We start from the raw sequence: 19,968 nt of genomic DNA, 5'->3' as shown, positions 1-19,968 counted from the left end.
CTTTCAGTGTCAGTCAAGACTGTCCATATTAGCCAGCCTCGTTTGCCACTGCTGCCTATCGTAAGCACAGTGCACAATGTTCCTCCTCCTGTGCCCCTGGGTCAGAGCTGGGCAGCTTCTGCCTCCCTTTAAGGTTTAAGACACAGCATTTCTGCAGGATACAGTAGACTTGTTGGCTTTCACCAAGTGTGGTAGAGTACTACTATAATCCCAGTGGAAAGTGGAGTTAGGAGGATCAGGAGTTCAAGGGTAGCCTGGGCTATGTGAGACCCTGTGTTTAAGAAATAAAAATAAAACTGTGACGGCAGTGCGTGCCTTTAATCCCAGCACTCAAGAGGCAAAGGTAAGTGGGTCTCCGTAAGTATGAGGCCAGCCTGGTCTACAGTGCAAGTCCTAGGCTAGCCAGTACTACATGATGTTGCCCTGTCTCCAAGCAGGGTGTTGGGGAGGCTGAAATGGTAGGGGCTGGAGGGGTAGCTCAGTAGTTACGAGTGCTGGCTGCTTTTCCAGGGAACCTGTACTCAATTCCCAGTGCTGGCCCACATTCACCTTCCACTCTAGCTCCAGGGGATCCCATACTCTCTTCTGGACTCAGAGGACACCTGCACTCATGTGCAGCAACTGCCCCACTTGCACACACAACACGCATATACACATAATTTTAAAAATAATTTTAAAATGTACAAAATGCTTCAGAGTTAGTCTATTATAAGGACAAAAACTACTTTGAATTCCTTTCTCCTTTTTACTTACTAGTTTCACTATTTAACCCAGGTTTGACCTCAAGTCCACAGTTCTCTTTACAAGGCTGTTACTATAGGCAGCCTTGACCCAAATTTGCAGTGCTTTTTTTTTTTTTTTTTCTTGGAGACAGGGTTTCTCTGTGTAGTCCTGACTATCCAGGAACTTGCTCTGTAAACCAAGCTGACATTGAACTCAGATCCGCCTACCTCTGCCTTCCAAGTTCTGAGACTAAAGGTGTGCACCACCACTGCCAGCCACATGTGGGTTTCTGAACCACAGTAGTGGCCTTGTGGCTGTGTGGATGTACATGTATAGATGGGTGTTTTGTTTGTTTGTTTTTTTCAGCAAAGGAATCATCAGTTCTGAGAAAAGTCCTGTTGGAGGATGAGGTCTTAGCTGCCTTGGCCTCTGTCATCAGCACTGCCACCACCCACCTGAGCCCCGAGTGAGTATAAACTTGAGTGACCTGCACCCCAGGGAAGGAGAGAACATTCTTAGGCAAAAGCCACCAATAATGCTTTCCCAGTTGTCCTTTGTACCTGTATGTAAGTGTAGTTGTTTTAAAAACATCATAGGCTATTGGGTAAGCCTTCGACTTAATAGGGTTTTTGTTGGTAGTGGTAGTGGTGTGGTGGTTTATATTTTTAGAGTTTATTGTTGTTGTTTTGCTTTTTTAGTTTTTCGAGACAGGGTTTCTCTGTGTAGCCTTGGCTGTCCTGGACTTGCTCTGTAAACCAGATGGGCCATGAACTTACAGACATCTGCCTGCCTCTTCCTCCCAAGTACTAGGATTACAAGCGTGCACCACCGAGCCTGGCTCTTGGGAGATTTGTAGGTTTATTCTTTCATGTGTATTGGTGTTTTGCCTGCATGTACATGTGTGCACCATGTGAATGCATGATGCAGTACCTAATGCAGACAGAAAAAGGTATTAGCTGGAACTAAGTTAAAACAATTGTTAGCCTGCATATGTGGGTTCTGGGAACCAAAGTTGGGTTCTCTGCAAAAACAAGTGCTCTTAACCACTAAGCCATCTTTCCAGTCCTGGGATCACCAGTGGACTGTTTTTAAACTATGCATTGAGGGGCTAGAGAGATGGCTCAGTAGTTAACTGGCTGCTCTTCCAAAGGATCCAGGTTCAATTCCCAGCACCCACATGGCAGCTCACAACTGTCAGTTCCAGGGGATGTTACACCCTTCCATTAATGAACATTAAAAAACAACAGCAACAACAAAACACTATGCATTGAACTTATAAGACGGTATGGTAAGAGGATAGACATTGACTGGTCTGGTTCATTTCTGTACTATCAAGGTCTAGAACAGAAACTATTTTTGTGCCAAATTAACTTGAATATGTGAATAACCATGGCACCAACACACAAGTGTGCACATACCCTAACTCCTTGATAACACCTGGTATTCTGTCTCCAGACTAGCTGCCCAGAGTGTCACATGCATCGTGCCCCTCTTCTTAGATGGCAACACCTCTTTTCTACCTGAAAACAGCTTTCCAGGCCAGTTCCAGCCATTCCAGGTAATAGTCTGATACCTCTGATGGTGTAAACCTAGAGTTCACATCCTTCAGACTTAATTGTAGGACTATTCTGGGATGGGCTGAGGGACACACATGCCTACTGCCAGTAGGACAGGCTCAAAGGAGCTCTTCTTTCATCACAGGATGATGGCTCCTCTGGGCAGAGGCGGCTGGTTGCACTGCTTACAGCTTTTGTCTGCTCCCTGCCACGAAATGTAAGTCAGCACATTGAGACCCTGGGATGCAGAGGTCCTCTGGCCTGAGCTGGCCACAGCCTAAACTACCTTTTGCTTCCCCACTTATATATGTTCTCTTCCATACTGAACTCTGATGTCACTTTCTACTGACTATTTCTTGGAGTTCAAGTGTCTTCTGGGTCCATTACATGGCCAGGTTTTCTATAGGTGGAAATCCCCCAACTGAACCGACTCATGCGGGAGCTTTTGGAGCAGAGTTGCGGCCACAGCTGCCCCTTCTCCTCCACTGCCGCCGCCAAGTGCTTTGCCGGGCTCCTCAATAAGCAACCTCAAGGTACTGGGCTGGGTGTGGGTCCGGAGCCGCTCTTAGCCACCTAGTGATGAAATCTACAATTTCAGTCCTTGTTCTCCTTAAAGAAGCTTATAATAGCCGGGTACAGTGGTGCACACCAGTAATCTCAGCACTTGGGAGGCAGAGGCAGGCAGATCTCTGTGAGTTTGAGGCCAGCCTGGTCTACAAAGTGAATCCAGGACAGCCAAGGCTACACAGAGAAACCCTGTCTCGGGAAACAAAACAAAATGATTACTCTTCACCTACTGTCTTCAGATGGTCTTATCAGAGACTATAGAGTTTCGCAGAGTATCTCAGGGTCCAAGATGAGAGTAGAAGGAGCAGGTTCAACTCACTCTTGCCAGCTTACTCCATCATGGTGCTACGAAGAATAATTTTTAAATACATATTTATGTGTTTGTGGTCTGGAGAGATGGCTCAGTGGTTAGAAGTGTGTACTGCGCTTAAACAGCCATTTCCAGTAGTCATGCCTGTCAGTCCAGCTCCAGACAATTGTGACACGGTCTTCTGGACTCCTGGAGCATTGGTACTCAAATGTACATGGCCGCACAGACACATGCCTGTACATACTTAAAGATAATAGAAATATTTTTAAAGGATGCTTATCTTTTGTATATGAGAGCTTACCTGTACGTGTGTGCATCACATGGGTGCCTGGTGTCCTTGGACACTGGAGGACCCCCTAGAACTGGAGTTATATGTGCTTGTGAACTGACACGTGGGTTGTGGGAGCCAAACCTGGTCTTCTTTAAGAACAGCTAGTGCTCTCAACTGCTGAGCCATCTCCCCAGCCTCCATGGAGTAGGTCTGTATTGGAGTAGACAGCTCTGTCTCCAGCATTGTGCTGAGAGTGCTGCGCCTCTGCCATACAGACTGTCCTGCTGGCATTCTGTCATTTTGATTGTCCTTTTCTAACAGCTTCCCAGGTGCTCTGCACTAGATGATTTGCATTCTTTGTCATTAAAGGAAAAGACCACATTGCCATTGCACAATTATGTCCTCCTTCCTTTTTAGGGCAGCAGTTGGACGAGTTGCTCCAGCTCGCTGTGGACACAGTGGAGGCTGGCCTGGCCTCTGAATCTTCCCATAATCAGGCTTTCACACTGCTACTCTGGGTGAGAAGGGAGCATAGATGCTGGCTAGACACAGATAATCATGTCGCTAAATAAAATACCTGTTTGCCCGTAGTAGTTACTTTTCTACTGCCCTGTTAAAACACTGTGACCAAGATGGCTTAGAAAAGAAAGCATTTAATTGAGTATACAGCCAGTCTCAGGAGGTCAGAGTCCACAATGGTAGAGCAAAGGCGTGACAGCAGAAACAGCAGAGAACTCACATCTTAAGCCAAAATAAGAAGACATAGAGAGACACTGGGAATGGCTTGAGTCTTTTAAAACACAGAACCCACGCCCAAGACACATTTCCTCCAGCAAGGCCATACCTCCTAGTATTCCCTGAACAGCCACCAACTGGGGACCAGGTACTCAAATGCCTGAGCTTTACGGGGCACAGACATCTCACTCAAGTCACCAAAGCTCCTGGGCCACATGTAGCAGGTGTATCTTGGGGTTCTGGAGCTTGAATGTCGGACCCTGACTACCCTTTTCCCTGTTACAGATAACCAAGGCTTTGGTCCTCAGGTACCATCCTCTCAGCACCTGTCTTACCACCCGGGTAAGTCCTTCCTGACACATACCTGGGATCTAAAGAGGAACTTTCCTTAGATCCCATTATCTCTTACTGTTCTTCTCTGAAGATGGATTTATTTGTGTTGGGCATGGTGGTGCATACTTTTTAATCCCAGCACTCAGGCAAAAAATAGGCAGATCTCTGAGTTCGATGTCAGCCTGGTCCACCTTAAGAGCTCCAGGACAGCCAGAACTATAGAAAGAGACCCTTGTCCTAAAGGGGAAAAAATATTTATGTGTGTTTTGTATGTGTGTCACATGCATTTCTGCTGCCCAAGGAAGGCAGAGGACATTGCCAAATCTCCTAGAAGTGGAGTTATGGACAGTTGTGAACCACCATGTGGATGCTGGGAACTGAACCCAAGTTCTCTGAACGACCTTGTGATCACAACCACTGATAACCTCTCCAGTCCCTGGACTCTTACTCTTTTTTTGGTTTTGGTTTTGGGGTTTGTTTGTTTGTTTTTGTTTTTTGAGACAGGGTTTCTCTGTGTAGACTTGGCTGTCCTGGACCCACTTTGTAGACCAGGCTGGTCTTGAACTCACAGCAATTCACCTGCCTCTGCCTCCAGAGTACTAGGATTAAAGGTGCATGCCGCCACACCTGGTTCTGGTCTCTTATTCTTACAAGGCTTTCATCCTCATTGGTATTAGAAATTTTTCCTTCCGGCATACTTCAAAGGCTCTTTTTCCTTTCACCAGCTCATGGGCCTCCTCAGTGATCCAGTACTTGGCCCTGCAGCAGCTGATGGCTTTTCTCTGCTCATGTCTGACGGCTCTGATGTGCTGACACGTGCTGGCCATGCTGATGTTCGGATTATGTTCCGCCAGCGGTTCTTCACAGACAATGTGCCTGCTTTGGTCCAAGGCTTCCATGCTGCTCCCCAAGGTGTCTGAAAGCTGGTCTCCAAATGCATGGAGCTCTCCTCTTGGCCACAGTCCCTACAGTCATTTAGAACCCAGATGCTATCCTGTGCTCTGCACCTACAAACCTATACTTCATCCCACTTTTTCCCTTAACGGGTACATCTGAGCTATTAAGAGCTCAAGAGGCTTATTGTTAAAACTGTGTGTGTGTGTGTGTGTGTGTGTGTGTGTGTGTGTGTGTGTGTGTACATGCAGACATTGTTTTTATTACATGTTTTTAATTAATTGCATGCCACAATATACCTGTGGAGGTCTCTCCTTCCACCATATAGGTCCCAAGGATTGAACTCAAACTGTCAGGCCTAACAGCAGGTTCCATTACCCACTGACCCGCTGATCACTTCACTGGCCTGACTGGTCTTCCACTGCTCTCCACATTGTTTGTGTGCATGCGTATGGATGCATGCATCTGGAGGTCAAAAAACAGCCTGCAAAAGTTAGTTGTACCAAGTGGATTCCAGGGATGGGGTTTAGGCTATAAAGGCAAGAGCCTTTACCTTAGGAGCTATCTTGCCATCCCTTCCACTGAATTTTTGAGACAGGATCTCTCAGTGAACCTAGAGCTTGCTGCTTTGTGACGACTGGCTAGTCACCAAGCCCCAAGCACTCTATCTTCACTTCCCCAAGGCTGGGATTGCAGGTGTGAACTACAGCACTTAGCTGTTTACGTGGTTCAGTGGGACTCATGTTGCACAGAAAACACTTTACCACCTGAGCTATATCTTCCCTAGCCTCAAGCCCACTTCTTTCCACAGGTCTCATACTGCAGCACAGGCTAGCTTTGAACCCCCACCCCACCCCCGCTGCGCAGCCTCCTGAGTCCTGAATAGGCTTCGGCTACCACACTCAGTACCCCTTTTAATTGTCTGGTGTATGGGTTAGATTGGAGTTGAAATCTCAGACTCAGTGTCTAGCCCATCTTGCCTCCTGTGCATCTTTTTTCCTCCCAGATGTGAAGCCGAACTATCTGAAAGGCCTGTCTCATGTCCTCAACAGGCTGCCCAAGCCAGTGCTTTTACCAGAGCTGCCCACAGTAAGTCCTGCTGTCACCCCTCAGCAAGGGAGAGGGCTGCTCCATGGCTAGGGCTGGTAGAGGAGAGCCAAACCATAATGTGCACCCCATTTTCCAATACTTCTCAGCTCCTTTCCTTGCTGCTGGAGGCACTGTCCTGCCCTGACTCCGTGGTCCAGCTTTCCACTCTCAGCTGTCTCCAACCCCTTCTGCTAGAAGCACCCCAAGTCATGAGTCTTCATGTGGATACCCTGGTCACCAAATTCCTGAGCCTCAGCTCCAGTCATTCGATGGTGTGTTGAGCCCAGCATATCCCTTTAGTGCCTTTCTCTTTTGTCTCCTCTGACCTCGTTTGTGTTCCAGGCTGTCCGGATTGCTGCTCTGCAGTGCATGCATGCTCTCACTCGCCTACCCACTCCTGTGGTAAGTCTTTGAGACAGAGTGGTCTCTGCTATCCAAAACTGGCCTGACTCGTGTCAACTGACACACCTGGTTGGGTTTTTGTTGGTGGTGGTGGTGGTTTTGTTTTTTTGTTTTTTTTCTCTCTCTCTCTCTAGTGAGATCAGTCACCCAACTGAGTATGGTAAGATAGCAACTACAAAAAAATAAATAAATAAATAAATAAATAAATAAAAAAGATAGCAACTACATGCACGGTACACATAGCAAAGCACAGACTCCCCACCATACACACTCCCTGGGCGCTCAGAATGGTTCCAGTAAATTTTGACCACCTGATGACACTGGTCATCCTGCCTCTTCCCATCATTTGAGTCTCACTGCAAATGTGTAACGGATGAGGTCCTGTGTTCAAACCTTAAATTAGGAAAATGAGGCTGGAGAGACAGCTCACTGCTTAAGAGAACTGCCTGCTCTTCCAGAGAACCCAGGTTTGATTCCCAGCGTCCACATGACAGCTCACAGCCATCTAAATCTGATGCCCTTCTCTGGCCTCAAGGTACCAGGCATGCACATAAAATAGGTAACTCTTAGATGTGGGGCACATCTCACTTCCTGCAGAGTATGAGCTGCCTAGTGTCAGAGCACCATTTCCTGCAGAGTATGAGCTGCCTAGTGTCAGAGCACCATTTCCTGCAGAGTATGGAGTAAATGATGTCCTCTCACTTCACAGCTGCTGCCGTACAAAGCTCAGGTGATCCGGGCCTTAGCGAAGCCTCTGGATGACAAGAAGAGACTTGTACGCAAGGAAGCAGTATCAGCCAGGGGAGAGTGGTAAGCTGTAGGCTGAGGGGAGTGATGGCGCCAAGAGCCTCACAGCAGTGTTGCAACATCCTTTGTGTCTACAGGTTTCTGCTGGGGAGTCCAGGGAGCTGAGCCTTTGGTCCTGGCCTAGACCCTTCTGACAATCTAACCTGCAAGTACTAACTATCAGCCATCCCAACAGACAAGGAGACCACAGCCTGTCTAACCATGGATACAGTGCAAATACTGGGCTTCTGCATGGCTGTAGAAGATACTTAGTGAAGAAACTGAGTGAGACTTGTATTTGAGGAAAAGACCTTGTGGCTGTTCTGTGTCAGGAAAAGGAAGCTGTGCTGCTGAACGGTGAATGCAGTTGAGTGCAACCTTGAGGGCTAGGGATTGTTGTGTGTGTGTGCACCTGCCAGAAAATAAAATTTGTCTTTTTTCTTTTTTTAAAAATAATGGGCAGATTGACATGTATTCCCTTTATCCTACATACGCCAGAATGTTCCAGAGAACTCTCAGCCCTTGAAAACAAGGGCATAGGAGACACCATGAGAACACCTATTTAGTAGGCCTTCTTGATCCTGACTTCCCCCATCATCAAGGCAGAGTTATCTTTACAAATCAAATGCCTTTATTTTCGCTCCTTCCATAGCATGTGAGAAATGGCAGTGACCTTGGCAATAGGCTTAGAGTCTTTGTCCCATTGAGAAGCCAGAATTTCAACATACCTGATGAATCTTTTCCAAAAGTGAAAGAGATGGTGTCCAGCCCCAGCGCTGTGACCTAAAGGATGTCAGGGTCAGCACTGGACAAGGTAGCTAGTTGCCTGACCCCTAGTCTGGGGCTAAAACTGATTTGCCTGAGTAAAGAGACATCAGTCCTGGGGGTTCTCCACGTGTCTTGTTTTGAGATGGCCAGAAGATTCCTTTTCATTGTCCCTGTGCGGACCTAATGGCTCGTTATGGTCATGGATTCCAAGAAAAGCTGCCCTTGGAAGCTCTTGAGAGACACAATAAGCATCCAACAGTGTTCACATCATGGCTCACACAGCCATCACAGAGGCTGAGTGAGCAGTCACCCAGGGAGGAGGATCCCAGCTCATACCATTCCCATGGGGTAAGTGACTAGAAGGTAACAGCACCCGAGTCAGCCAATGCCTGTGAGGAATGACAAAAAAATTCTGTTTAGTTCTGAGTTTTTGGTTGTCCTTCCTGCAGCAAGCATACAATAGTCACAAAGACTATGTGATTCTAATCGCTATCTGATAGTGTCTGAGAACTGTATCCTCTGGGGCTCTGAAGGCATCTTGAGCACTCTTTTTATATATAAGAAAAAGTTTTAATTACATTTACGCATACAACAAAAGCATGTGGGGTGGGGGGCTTAACAGTTTGCATACACTCCTCTAGGCTTCTCAATTCAAGTCACTTACTTTTGTTTCAAGTTAGGGTGTCCTGTATAACCCAGGTTGGCCTTGTATTACTGATCCTACTACCCTGGACTTCTGAGTACTGGAATTACAGCTGTGGCACTATAAACACAGTGGTAGGTGGGAATGCAATGAGGACAAGGCAAAGAGAAAAGTGCTTAGATTCATCTGCTTGTTGCCCTTTCAATAACTGTCAGGAGTGGCATGGATTGAGGGGAGACAAAGCCATAAACTCCTGATCTTCTGCCTGTGACTTCCAGGTGCTAGAATTACAGATGTGCACAGTGGGGCCTAGCCTTGTCATTTGCCGTTTGAAAAGCAGTTTGCTCTTGCCTCTTGGACTGAATAAAGCTAGCCTCACATAACTGCTGTAGGACCTCTGTCATGTGTAGATTACCTCAGTCTCTCACATTGTTTGCTTGAACTCCGGATACCGTACTTCCGTACAGCTGAAAGAGAGTTGGTGACTAATCCATCCTACCTACATGGCCTGTCTTAGGAACTGCTTTCTCAGTACTCTTCTGTAGTCTTCCTGAACCACATCTCTTACACCACAGTGCAAAGGACTGGAGAGATGGCTTAGCAGTTAAGAGTGGTTGGTGCAGCTGAGCATAGTGGCACAAGCCTTTAATCCCAGTACTGGGGAGCTAGAGGGAGGCGGATCTCTGAGGGAGTTGGAGGCCAGCCTGGTCTTCAAAGCGGGTCCAGGACACAGAGAAACCCTGTCTCAAAAAACAAAACAAAAAGAAGTGATCAGAGAGTACTTGCTGGTCCTGCAGAAGACGGACCCACATGACAGCTTATAACCGTCTACAATTCCAGTTCCAAGGGATCCACCCAGTGCCCCCTCCTGACCTCCTCAGGCACCAGGCATACACATGATGTATACATATTTATGTGTGCAAAATACTCACAAATACCTCTCCCCCCCCCCCAAAAAAAAACAGGGTTTCTCTGTGTAGCCCTGGCTGTCCGTGGACTCTCTTTGTAGACCAGGCTGGCCAGAGATCTGCCTACCTCTGCCTCCCTAGGTGCTGGGATTAAAGGTGTGGGTCACCACACCCTGCCCACAAATATCTTCTTAAATTGAAAACAAAAGTTTTAGCCTCAGGCCCCAATGGGTCAAATAAAACAGTGGTGGTAGTCTAGAGTCTATAACAAAAAGCTGGTCAGATGTGGCTGCTCCTAAGGAGGAAACTTAACTCTAAACTCCTCAGTGGCACTACCATATTCCCTGCTCCTGTGGGTAGGCCATTTTCTCTGTCATGGGAGTTTGGGTCTGCTGCACAGCACTGCTCTCTCTTACTTTACCTTCCTGTGTCCACACCTAGGAACACCTTCCAGTTGTCCAAGCAGCCGTAGTTATAAGGATTCCTAAATACCTAGAGACAAGAAAAATACATTTCTACAAATCTCTTCCACTTCATCTCCTCATCTTAGACATGAGGATACAGCTTCTGTAAGCTCCTTAAGACACCTGCCGACTGGTTGTGGTGATGCAAGCCTTTGCCCCCATCACTCAGGCAGACGGACTACATAACAAACAAAACTGGACCCTTGTCCAGTCTGCCCTGACCATGGCCTGTTTATCAGATGTAGGGTCAGTTACCCACCTGCTCACCCAAGTGCCCTCTTTCCCACTCACTCTGCCCTTGGCCTGTAAGCGGCGTCTCTCCTTCTTGTTGATATGTCTTTCGATGCTAGTCTCACCGCGACTGATGAGAACGGCATGCCATATGGTCAGGGCACCCAGGGCCAATGCCACAGAACTAGGAAAAGAGGCCGAAATGGATATAAATTAGAAGCTGATAGACATTGGGGAATCAAAACAAAAAACAAACAAAAAGCCGGGCATGGTGGCGCACACCTTTAATCCCAGCACCTGGGGAGGCAGAGGCAGACAGATCTTTGTGAGTTTGAGACCAGCCTGGTCTACAAGGTGAGTCTAGGACAGCCAAGGCTACACAAAGAGACCCTGTCTCAAAAAAACAAAATAAATAAATAAATAAATAAATTGATGTGGAAGGGAAGATGGGGAAATAAGTCTGCTACTGAGGAAAGTGTCACTTTTCCTACAATGCCCACACTTGGAAGGTAGTGAAGGATCATACAAGCATCACGGGCATAACTGGGCTGGCAGAGTTCATATTCCAACTCTGCAACAACTAGCTGTACATTGCAGAACAAATCCCTTTACTTCCTCTAAGTTTCCAATATCCCTTCTCAGTAAATGGGGAGTCACCTAGCTTTTGGTTAAGAAGCAATAAAGCAAAAGCTTAGCTTAGCTTGGCACATAACTGGCATGATCGTATTATCCAGCAATGCCATATCCTTACTGTTCTCTGCCCTAAAATAGTGAAGAGAAGCCCCGTTTGCAGCCTCAGTTAGAGAAGGACAATGGCAAGTGACTCAGATGAATCCTCTCTGAGTATGGGCACCTACAACAATTTTTTTTTTGAAGGTCTTCACTTTTTTATTCTTTATGTACAAAGGCTAGCATGATCAGTTTCACTGGGCAGACAGTCTTGAATAATCCACTCAAGGTCACTTAGTCCAACTTAATGAAGCCTATGTCCTTCGCCTACTGACAGAAACACTGACGGCACATGTTGAGCCCGTATTTCTGGATCAGACCGTGGCGGTTAGAGCAAACGCGGCAGGAGCAAGAACCCTGGCCGAATTTCCGTGGGTGACTCCAGTAGCGCTGCTGGTGACCCATCTTACCTTCAGACAGCCAAAGAGGAAAAAGGACCTACAACAATTTTTTGTTTGTTTGTTTTGTTTTTCCGAGACAGGGTTTCTCTGTGTAGCCTTGGGTGTCAAAGACTCACTTTGTAGACCAGGCTGGCCTCGAACTTACAGCAATCCGCCTGCCTCTGCCTCCCAAGTGCTGGGATTAAAGGCGTGCGCCACCATGCCTGGCAACAATTTTCTTAATGCTACCCTCCCTTAAAACTATCAAAACTGGGGCTGGAGAGATGGCTTAGCAGCTAAAAGTACTGGCTGTTCTTCTAGAGTCCTGAGTTCATTCCCAGCAACTACATGGTGGCTCACAACCATCTGTAATGGGATCCAATTCCCTCTTCTGGTGTATGTGAATACAGATCACTCATATACAAAAAAAAAATTTTTTTAAACCCGTCAAAACAGAGTTAAATAAAATACCTGCACAGGAACCAGAGGTAGACAAGACTTTTGTGAGTTATCCTTTCTCGGAAGGAGAAGGTAGGTGGTGGAGTCTGGTGGTAAGTCTACAAAGAGAAAACAGCAAAGCCTGGCTCCCATGCTCTGTCAGTCTCCAGCAACTGCCACCAGAGCCCCAAGCACCTATAGGCAGGAATATAAAACCAGGCAGATAAAAATGGGGATTAAAGCCACAGAGGAAATCAGACCAGCAGCCAGATGGGGGGAACCAAACCCAGTGGTACCATCACATGGACAGACAATGGGTGGATAGCAAAGCACAAAAGGAACTGACTCTGAGCTTGTAGGTTGACAGCAGTAATGGGACTCCAGGGAAGCCACACCAGTCTCTAGCCAGCCACATCTTCGCTGTGTGGCTACATCCACAAGAGATAGATAGCACTATACCTGCCACTGACTAATGGGGGAGGACTGTGAAAAGACTACAGGAGTACAGTATACAAGTCCAAGATGTGCACAAAATAAGGGGTTCCTAAAAGGAACAGGAATAGGGAGGGGAAATAATCGGAAGCTGCCAGACCAGCATGGTATCTGTCCCCTGGAACCCCATTACACAGACTAACATAGACCCCTTGCTGCTCAGGCCATCGTGAGGGCAGAGTCCAGGCTTAGCCCAAAGAAGTGATGCCAGCTACTAAAAGCTTCCATGCCAGAGACTTCCAGCAAGCCCTCACACCCTCAGGAAGTGCTGGCCTGGTCTGGCAGGCAGCCTGTCTAACTAAAGCAGCAGACCCAGTGACCTAAGTAACTCTTAACCCCCAGGCCTGAGCAGCAGGAGGCAGTGGGGTGGAGACTGCCCACCTGGTTGGCAATTGCCTGCAGTTTGTTCTTGTCAAGCTGTTTCATTTTCTAAGGGGATGAAAACAGTGCTGGTTATACTCAGGCTTCTAAGACAGGGCGCTACCAACCCATTCCTTGGGGAAAGGTTTCTGCTGTGTTGTAACTCTGCTCCTATCCACGGGCTCACCTCGATGGCAGCATAAGCCTCCCGGAAAAGGTCCCAACTTCCATAGCTACAGTAGACACAGCCCAGAGTCATGAAAAAGCAGAAAGAGAAGAAGTAGCGGTGGTTATAGTGGCCCACACAGTTGTTTAACCAGGCTGGTGGAAGAATGATTAAGGACAAGATCAGATGTACTGAGGGGGCGGCTAAGCACCTACAGCACAGCCTTAGTTCAACACCACCCAAGCACAAAGGCAAGAGAACAGGGCAGTTTCCCAAGGTTAAGGTAAAAAGTATCTAAGCTTTTCAGAGCTTTCAGATGCCACCAGGAAATCTTTCTTGTTTGGCTGGTTTTTGAGACAGGGCTTCTCTGGGCAGCCTTGGCTGTCCTGGACCCACTCTGTAGACTAGGCTGGCCTCCAACTCAGAGATCTACCTGCCTCCACCTCCCCGCCCCCCATGCACAGCTGCCAGCAGAAAATCTTAACCACCTGCAAATATTCAACCTAATTTAGGTTCACCACCCATCTGTATGCAAAGACAAAACAGGACCCACAGTTCATCTGGTGCCTCCAGCTACAGAAGCCCAAACACTTGGCTTCTCCACAAAAGGCCTGCCAGAAAATTCCCTTCTCCTACAAGATCCATTTTAGAAAGTCTGTAAACATTCTGCCCCCCCCCCTCCCCGCCAAAGATGCCAAGCCCCCCATAGCACCTCTTCTACTAACTTCTCGGGAACCAGAATTCCCTGGAAAATAACACTAGTTAGACAGCCTGGAACTTGTGATGTGAAGCCTGTGCAGTGCTCTGGGGGTAAACCTGAGGGTCTTAGGGTGAAGATAGAAAAGGATACGGCAGTGATGGTCCATCTTCAGCACACACCTGTGAGGGAGGGACACAGGCTGTTATGGTGGCCAAGGAGCTTGAGATGTCAGTGACAATCCTTTCCTACTAGGACCAGGATCCTGCTGAGGTGGAAAGGGCACAGACTTCGAAGACAGCCAGGCCTTCCTTCAAACCCAGTTCTGTTGTTTACTGGCTAGGTGACAAGGAAACATCTTGTCACCTCAGTTTATACAGGTAACAAAAATGCCTCACTCATAGGATCCTACTGAAGACTAGGTGTGAGCAAATGGGAAGCACAGAACCTAGTTTGTTTTGGGGTTTGGAGACAAGGTTTCTCTATGTAGCCTTGGCTGTTCTGGCTTGCCCTTTGTGGACCAGACTGCCCTCAAACTCAAAAAGTCCCACCTGCCTTTGCCTCCTCAGCGCTGGGATTAAAGGTGTGTGCCACTATACCCAGCCATGCCTGATCTTAATAGGTACTTTGATACACAATTAACTAACTCCAGGGCCAAGTTTTGCCCTAGGGTTATAGCAAAAGGGCCTTGAATGAGGTTCACAGCAAAGCCAGGACCTACCTATTACAGATGCTGCAGTGATGTGTTCGTGCTGGCTTAGGGTAAATGCACTTCTTACAGATGGAGACGGTAGCAATGTCATTTCTGCCCTGTGCAAATTGAGAACATTTGACCATTGTAGGGACACAAGACTTCTGCTTCAAAAGATTCCAAGTCATTCCCCATCCCATTCAAAGGACTGGCTACCATAGTGTGCAACTCTGCTCCTCCCCATTCCCCTGTGGGGTCCCACCTGGGGTGGGTATCCAGGAGGAGTGGTGATGGCCTGGTAGTAATGGAAGACGATGAGGATCAGATTCCAGTGACTATAGAAGAAATGCCAGCAGAGCCGTGGTACTGAGTAGGTTCGGAGGATGAGGGGCAGGACACACAGATAAGCAATGGCCACAATGGACCCAGTCAGCACGATCACCAGCACCACAAACACCTGCCAACACCAGTGAGGTCAAGAAGAACCATGAGAGAGCTATACCCATCAAGACTCAGGAACTTCCTGGCCATGGTAGGTTGGCTCCAAAGCTTAGTGTGAGTCCATCAGAAACACCCTTTTCCCCCAAAGCATCCCCTTTTCTTGGGCTCCCTGGGCATCATCACTTACCACTCCGAACCAGCGGATCACGTTGTCCACCAGCCAGTAGATAGGCTCAAAGGCAGCATCAACAGCAGTGTCACTGCCCCCAAAGGAGTTGTACAGCAGGGAGCGCAGGCAAACCTTGCCATAACGCCAGCGCTGTACCAGGCCACGGAGCAGAGGAGGGCAGCGACGCCTGTAGCCCAGGAGCAGAAGGAGACGTAGGCAGAGGCGGGCTGGGCCCAATAGCAAACTCCGCTGGCCCCGCATGGCTCTTAAGAGAGAATACTAATATAAGCATCCAGTCTGGGCCTGTCCTACCCTATCAGTGAGAAAGGTCAAAGCATCAGTTTAGAGAACTTCTCAATTAAGCCAGTTATCAGCTGTGAAAGAAAAATGTTACTTCTCTATACAATTGCCAGGGTCACTGTTCCAACTATATTACTGAGGTAGGGACCGACAGTTCTGAGCCTATTAAAAGTATTTACATTATACTGCATAATTATGCAGCAGATCCTAGGTAACTTACACCTGAAGGGCTACAGTGGAGGGAGAAACAGCTCAAGGTCAGAGGCGTTCTCTGTGTGTAGCACATATGCAGGACAGAGGAAGATAGCAGCTATCTCCTCCCCAGTCACTCTCCACACACTACTTTTTTTTTTTTTTTTCCCTAGTTTTTTTGAGACAGGGTTTCTCTGTATAGCAGTCTGGGCTGTCCTGGACTCATTTTGTAGACTCACCGTTATCCACCTGCCTCTGCCTCCCGAGTGCTGGGATTAAAGGCGAGCGCCACCATGCCTGGCCTCCACATACTTCTTTTAAATTTATTTTTATTTTATGGATGCTTTCCCGAATGTGTATACCTAGTGTCCAGAGGCTGGAGGAGGCTGTCTGATTGCATGGAGCTTTAGTTACAGATGGCTGTGAGCTACCACTGAGCTGAGTCTTCCCTAGTACTTGGGAGGCAGAAGCAGGCAGGTCTCAAGTTCAAGGCTAACCTGGTCTACAGGTCCAGGACTACACAGAGAAACACTATCTCAAAAAACCAAAGTAAAAACTAATAATATTAAAGAACAGCAAGTATTCCTAATTGCCTTCTCTCAGCTCCCCCCCATACCCCAAACTGAAACTCACTAGTTCAGCTAAACAAGCTCCAGGAATCCACCTGTCTCTGCCTCACCAGCACTAGGATTACAGACATGCTTCTCTTTTCACATGAGTTCTATATGATCAAACTTAGGTCATCATGCCTGTGGCATGGACTTTCCCAGCTGAGGCATCTCCTCAGCTCCCTGAAGGGTTTTTTGGAGGTATCTGTCTACAAAGACCACAGAGCGAAGCTTAACCAACATAAACAAGGCTGCCACTATGTCTGACTGTGTCACTGAGGCAGGGGGTTGCCAGGATGTAGCACGCAGGATCCTGTAACTAGAACTCTCCTGGTCCTATCCAGGTGTTTCTACTCTATTGGGCTGAGGTTACAGGCCAGCCAGATGACATGACTCCTTGTTCCCTGCCAGGACAGTCAGCCACCACTTGGATGACAGAAGATACTTTGTCTCCAGTTCCACTTCCAGCCCTAAGCCAGGGATATAACAGCCAAGGTAACTTCAGGTATTCAGAGGATGAGACAAGCAGTGGGAGGGACCAGGTCCAGGTCTTCTGGGTTTGAGTGCCAGCTCTGTGACTGACACCTCAATCTTCGCAGGCACCCTCCTGGCTCTCTGCACTCTCCGTGGCTGCTCTTAATGTGCCCCCGGCTCTACACTCTCACTACCCAGGCAGTGAACACAGGTATGGAATAGATGCCAACAGACTTTCCATGATAGTCTCAGTAGCTACATAAAGATAATCTACTTTAACAATGGACAGGGAATACTGCTTTGTCCTCGGCAACCCCACTGACTTATTTAACAGGCAGCTCATAACCCAGCAGAAACTAGACGCGGTTACTCTGCTGTGGAGATGGGTTTCAGTTCAGTAACTGGAGTAATGCACTCTCCTTGCACCCTGGTTCATCCCCACAAACAGCTTTTCAAAGAAAATAGTTACTTATCTCCTTCCACAAGCTTGGAAACACAAGTGAAAAGAAAACCTGTTTTTAAAAAAAAAAAGCCTGCAAGAAAATTGAAGCTTAACAGGGAGAGGCCAAAGCACCAGGGGAGAAACTAGCCTTTCTCATCACTTCCCATAAAGCTGAAAGAATTAACAGAAAATGTAGGGAAAAAAAAAAAAAAAGACTGAAGCTGGGCAGTGGTGGCACATGCCTTTAATCTCAGCATGGAGGAGGAAGAAGCCAGCCTGGTCTACAGAGAGTCCTAGAGTAGCCAGAGCTACACAGAGAAACCCGGTCTCAAAAGAAAAGAAGCAGAAATGTCATGCTTACATCATCACTTAAGTGGACTGCTATTACTCAGAATCATGATTCACTGCACACTCCTCCACAGCACTGCACCACTGCACACTCCCCCACAGCACTGCGCCACTGCACACTCCCCCGCAGCACTGCGCCACTGCACACTCCCCCACAGCACTGCGCCACTGCACACTCCTCCACAGCACTGTGCCACTGCACACCCCCCACAGCACTGCGCCACTGCACACTCCCCCACAGCACTGCGCCACTGCACACTCCCCCACAGCACTGCACCACTGCACACTCCCCCACAGCACTGCACCACTGCACACTCCCCCACAGCACTGCGCCACTGCACACTCCCCGACAGCAGTGCGGCACTGCATACTCCCCCACAGCACTGCGCCACTGCACACTCCCCCACAGCACTGTGCCACTGCACACTCCCCCACAGCACTGTGCCACTGCACACTCCTCGACAGCATTGTGCCACTGCACACTCCCCCACAGCACTGTGTTACTACATATTCCCTCTTTAGGGATAATGGAAAGTGTTCTACTTGATGAGATACCTTTTATAGCAATAGTGTTTAAAACTGAGATACTTAGCTGGGCATGGTGGCACACGCCTTTAATCCCAGCACTGGGGGTGGGGGAGGGGAGGTGGAAGAGGCCAGCCTGGTCTACAAAACAAGTCCTGGACAGCAAGGCTACACAGAGAAACCCTGTCTCAAAAAAACCTGAGATACTTTCCTAATTTGTAATAAATGCAAATTATATGCCACTTCAGAGCTACTATGATTACTATATTTAAAAATTCTCAAGATGGGCAAGGCTCGATGGCACCCTTTAATGCCAGAATTCAGGAGGCAGAGGCAGGTGGACTGATGTTGTGAGTTCAAGGCCAGCCTGGTCTGGTCTACAAAGCGAGTCCAGGACAGCCAAAGCAACAAAGAGAACCCCTGGGGGGGGGGGGAGGGGGGGCGGAGGCAGGTGGGCATGGTGCATGCTTTTAATGAGGTAAAAACAGGTGGGTTTCTGTCAGTTTGAGACTGGTCTACAGAGTGAGTTCCAGGATAGTCAGCTACATAGTATGAGACCCTGTCTAAAATAATAATTAAAAATCCTCAAAACTGAGCATGATGGTGTGTACACCTGGAGGCGAGAGGATCAGAATGTCAAATCATCCTTGGCCACACAGCCACTTTGAGGCCAGCAAAAGACACGTAAGACGGTGTCTTTTTTTAAAAAAGTCAGATTGTCAATCACCTCTTACATTCTTGAATTCTGCATAAAACGCCTACTTCAAAGGCTCAACTGACCAATTCTCATCTATTTATACCCAATTTAGGGTTCAAGTCTTTACCTAAACAGTCCTATAACCTTCTCTAAACCTTAAATTTTTTATACATACAAATGTCTATGTGTACATGCAAACATATCACATATATACACATACACACACAGGTATATGGCCCAGGTTTAAATCAAATGCTTTTTTGCTGTTGTTGTTGTTTTGTTTGTTTTTTTTTCGAGATAGGGTTTCTATGTGTAGCCTTGACTGTCCTGGTCTTGCTTTGTAGACCAGGCTGGCCTCGAACTCACAGCAATCTCCCTGCCTCTGCCTTCTAAGTGCTGGAATTAAAGGCATGTGCCGCCACCACCTGGCCACTTTTTTTTTTTTTTTTAAATCAAAGGCTTTTTATACCCAGCATAATACCTGGCTCATAGAAGTATTCAATAAAAATTTCTTGGATGAATGACCTGGAGAGACGCAGGACTGGAAAGGCTGGCTGTTCTACAGAAGCCAGCAAGGGCACGCTCGCTGATGTGATGACACCAAAGGATTTGCTGCTCTCATTCTTTCTAATGAATAAAGAAATAGAACCATTATTAGAATACGATAATTCAGAGGGCAAATCAAACTAGAAACATGTAAAACTGAAAGCTTGTAGGTGCTGATGAAATTTGAATGAACCAAGTATCAGACCAGGCCCATCTCCTCACTTTACCTACTAGGAATAAGAGGATAATGACGAGGCTAGGACACGATGTATTGTCCGTGGGCCAAGAGTGAAACAGGTTTTACCTCAGGAAATAAAGAAAAAGCAGCTATTTTAAATCTAAGTGCGGCAAAGGATGATCTGAGTGAACAGAGGAGGACTAAACAAACACGGTTCCTCCAAACCCTGAGGAACGCCATCCCTCATTAGTGCCCACAGGCCACGTGGCCATCTGCCAGCAGATTAAAGATTAAAGCACCAGCACTTCCGTACATCACCATCTGTACCTCAGAGAAGCCTGACAAGCAGGGGCGGAGGAGGAGATAGGAATAAATTCCAAAGCCAACGGATGAAAATGAGATCAAAGTCATGGGA

The 19,968-nt window shown here is 47.5% G+C and overlaps 2 protein-coding genes and 1 pseudogene across 7 annotated transcripts in view; 1 reads left to right on the top strand and 2 right to left on the bottom strand.

The window, feature by feature from the left end:
* Mms19 (MMS19 homolog, cytosolic iron-sulfur assembly component) overlaps window positions 1-8,109 on the top strand; it is a 36,731-nt gene extending 28,622 nt beyond the window's left edge. For all 3 annotated transcript variants that reach the window (XM_051146570.1, XM_051146569.1, XM_051146571.1), the window contains 12 exons: window positions 1,090-1,189; window positions 2,179-2,282; window positions 2,429-2,496; window positions 2,686-2,812; window positions 3,845-3,945; window positions 4,448-4,504; window positions 5,221-5,407; window positions 6,396-6,478; window positions 6,586-6,750; window positions 6,821-6,880; window positions 7,590-7,690; window positions 7,765-8,109. In XM_051146570.1, coding sequence (XP_051002527.1) covers window positions 1,090-1,189; window positions 2,179-2,282; window positions 2,429-2,496; window positions 2,686-2,812; window positions 3,845-3,945; window positions 4,448-4,504; window positions 5,221-5,407; window positions 6,396-6,478; window positions 6,586-6,750; window positions 6,821-6,880; window positions 7,590-7,690; window positions 7,765-7,792 — 1,181 coding nt within the window. In that variant the 3' untranslated portion in view covers window positions 7,793-8,109. The remainder of the gene's footprint in view (window positions 1-1,089; window positions 1,190-2,178; window positions 2,283-2,428; window positions 2,497-2,685; window positions 2,813-3,844; window positions 3,946-4,447; window positions 4,505-5,220; window positions 5,408-6,395; window positions 6,479-6,585; window positions 6,751-6,820; window positions 6,881-7,589; window positions 7,691-7,764) is intronic.
* A 165-nt stretch (window positions 8,110-8,274) lies between these two features.
* Zdhhc16 (zinc finger DHHC-type palmitoyltransferase 16) lies at window positions 8,275-19,433 on the bottom strand. 4 transcript variants are annotated; one of them, XM_051146565.1, is made up of 11 exons: window positions 19,311-19,433; window positions 15,262-15,556; window positions 14,896-15,090; window positions 14,664-14,752; window positions 14,096-14,124; window positions 13,267-13,400; window positions 13,101-13,148; window positions 12,261-12,346; window positions 10,741-10,864; window positions 10,407-10,477; window positions 8,275-8,823 (listed from the first exon to the last, which is right to left on the bottom strand). In XM_051146565.1, the coding sequence occupies exons 2-11, from the start codon at window positions 15,502-15,504 to the stop codon at window positions 8,709-8,711; spliced, it is 1,134 nt and encodes a 377-aa protein (XP_051002522.1). In that variant the 5' UTR covers window positions 15,505-15,556; window positions 19,311-19,433; the 3' UTR covers window positions 8,275-8,708. The 4 variants fall into 4 exon arrangements, with proteins under 4 accessions (XP_051002522.1, XP_051002521.1, XP_051002524.1 ...); XM_051146564.1 differs by having other exon boundaries at window positions 15,262-15,508; window positions 19,311-19,402; XM_051146567.1 differs by lacking the exon at window positions 10,407-10,477 and having other exon boundaries at window positions 15,262-15,508; window positions 19,311-19,402.
* On the bottom strand, window positions 11,411-11,814 carry LOC127189583 (40S ribosomal protein S29-like; annotated as a pseudogene).
* Window positions 19,434-19,968: the final 535 nt, after the last annotated feature.

The sequence above is a fragment of the Acomys russatus genome, chromosome 5, assembly GCF_903995435.1.
Source record: "Acomys russatus chromosome 5, mAcoRus1.1, whole genome shotgun sequence".
NCBI lineage: Eukaryota > Metazoa > Chordata > Mammalia > Rodentia > Muridae > Acomys > Acomys russatus.
This window is presented reverse-complemented; position numbering and strand designations above follow the sequence as displayed.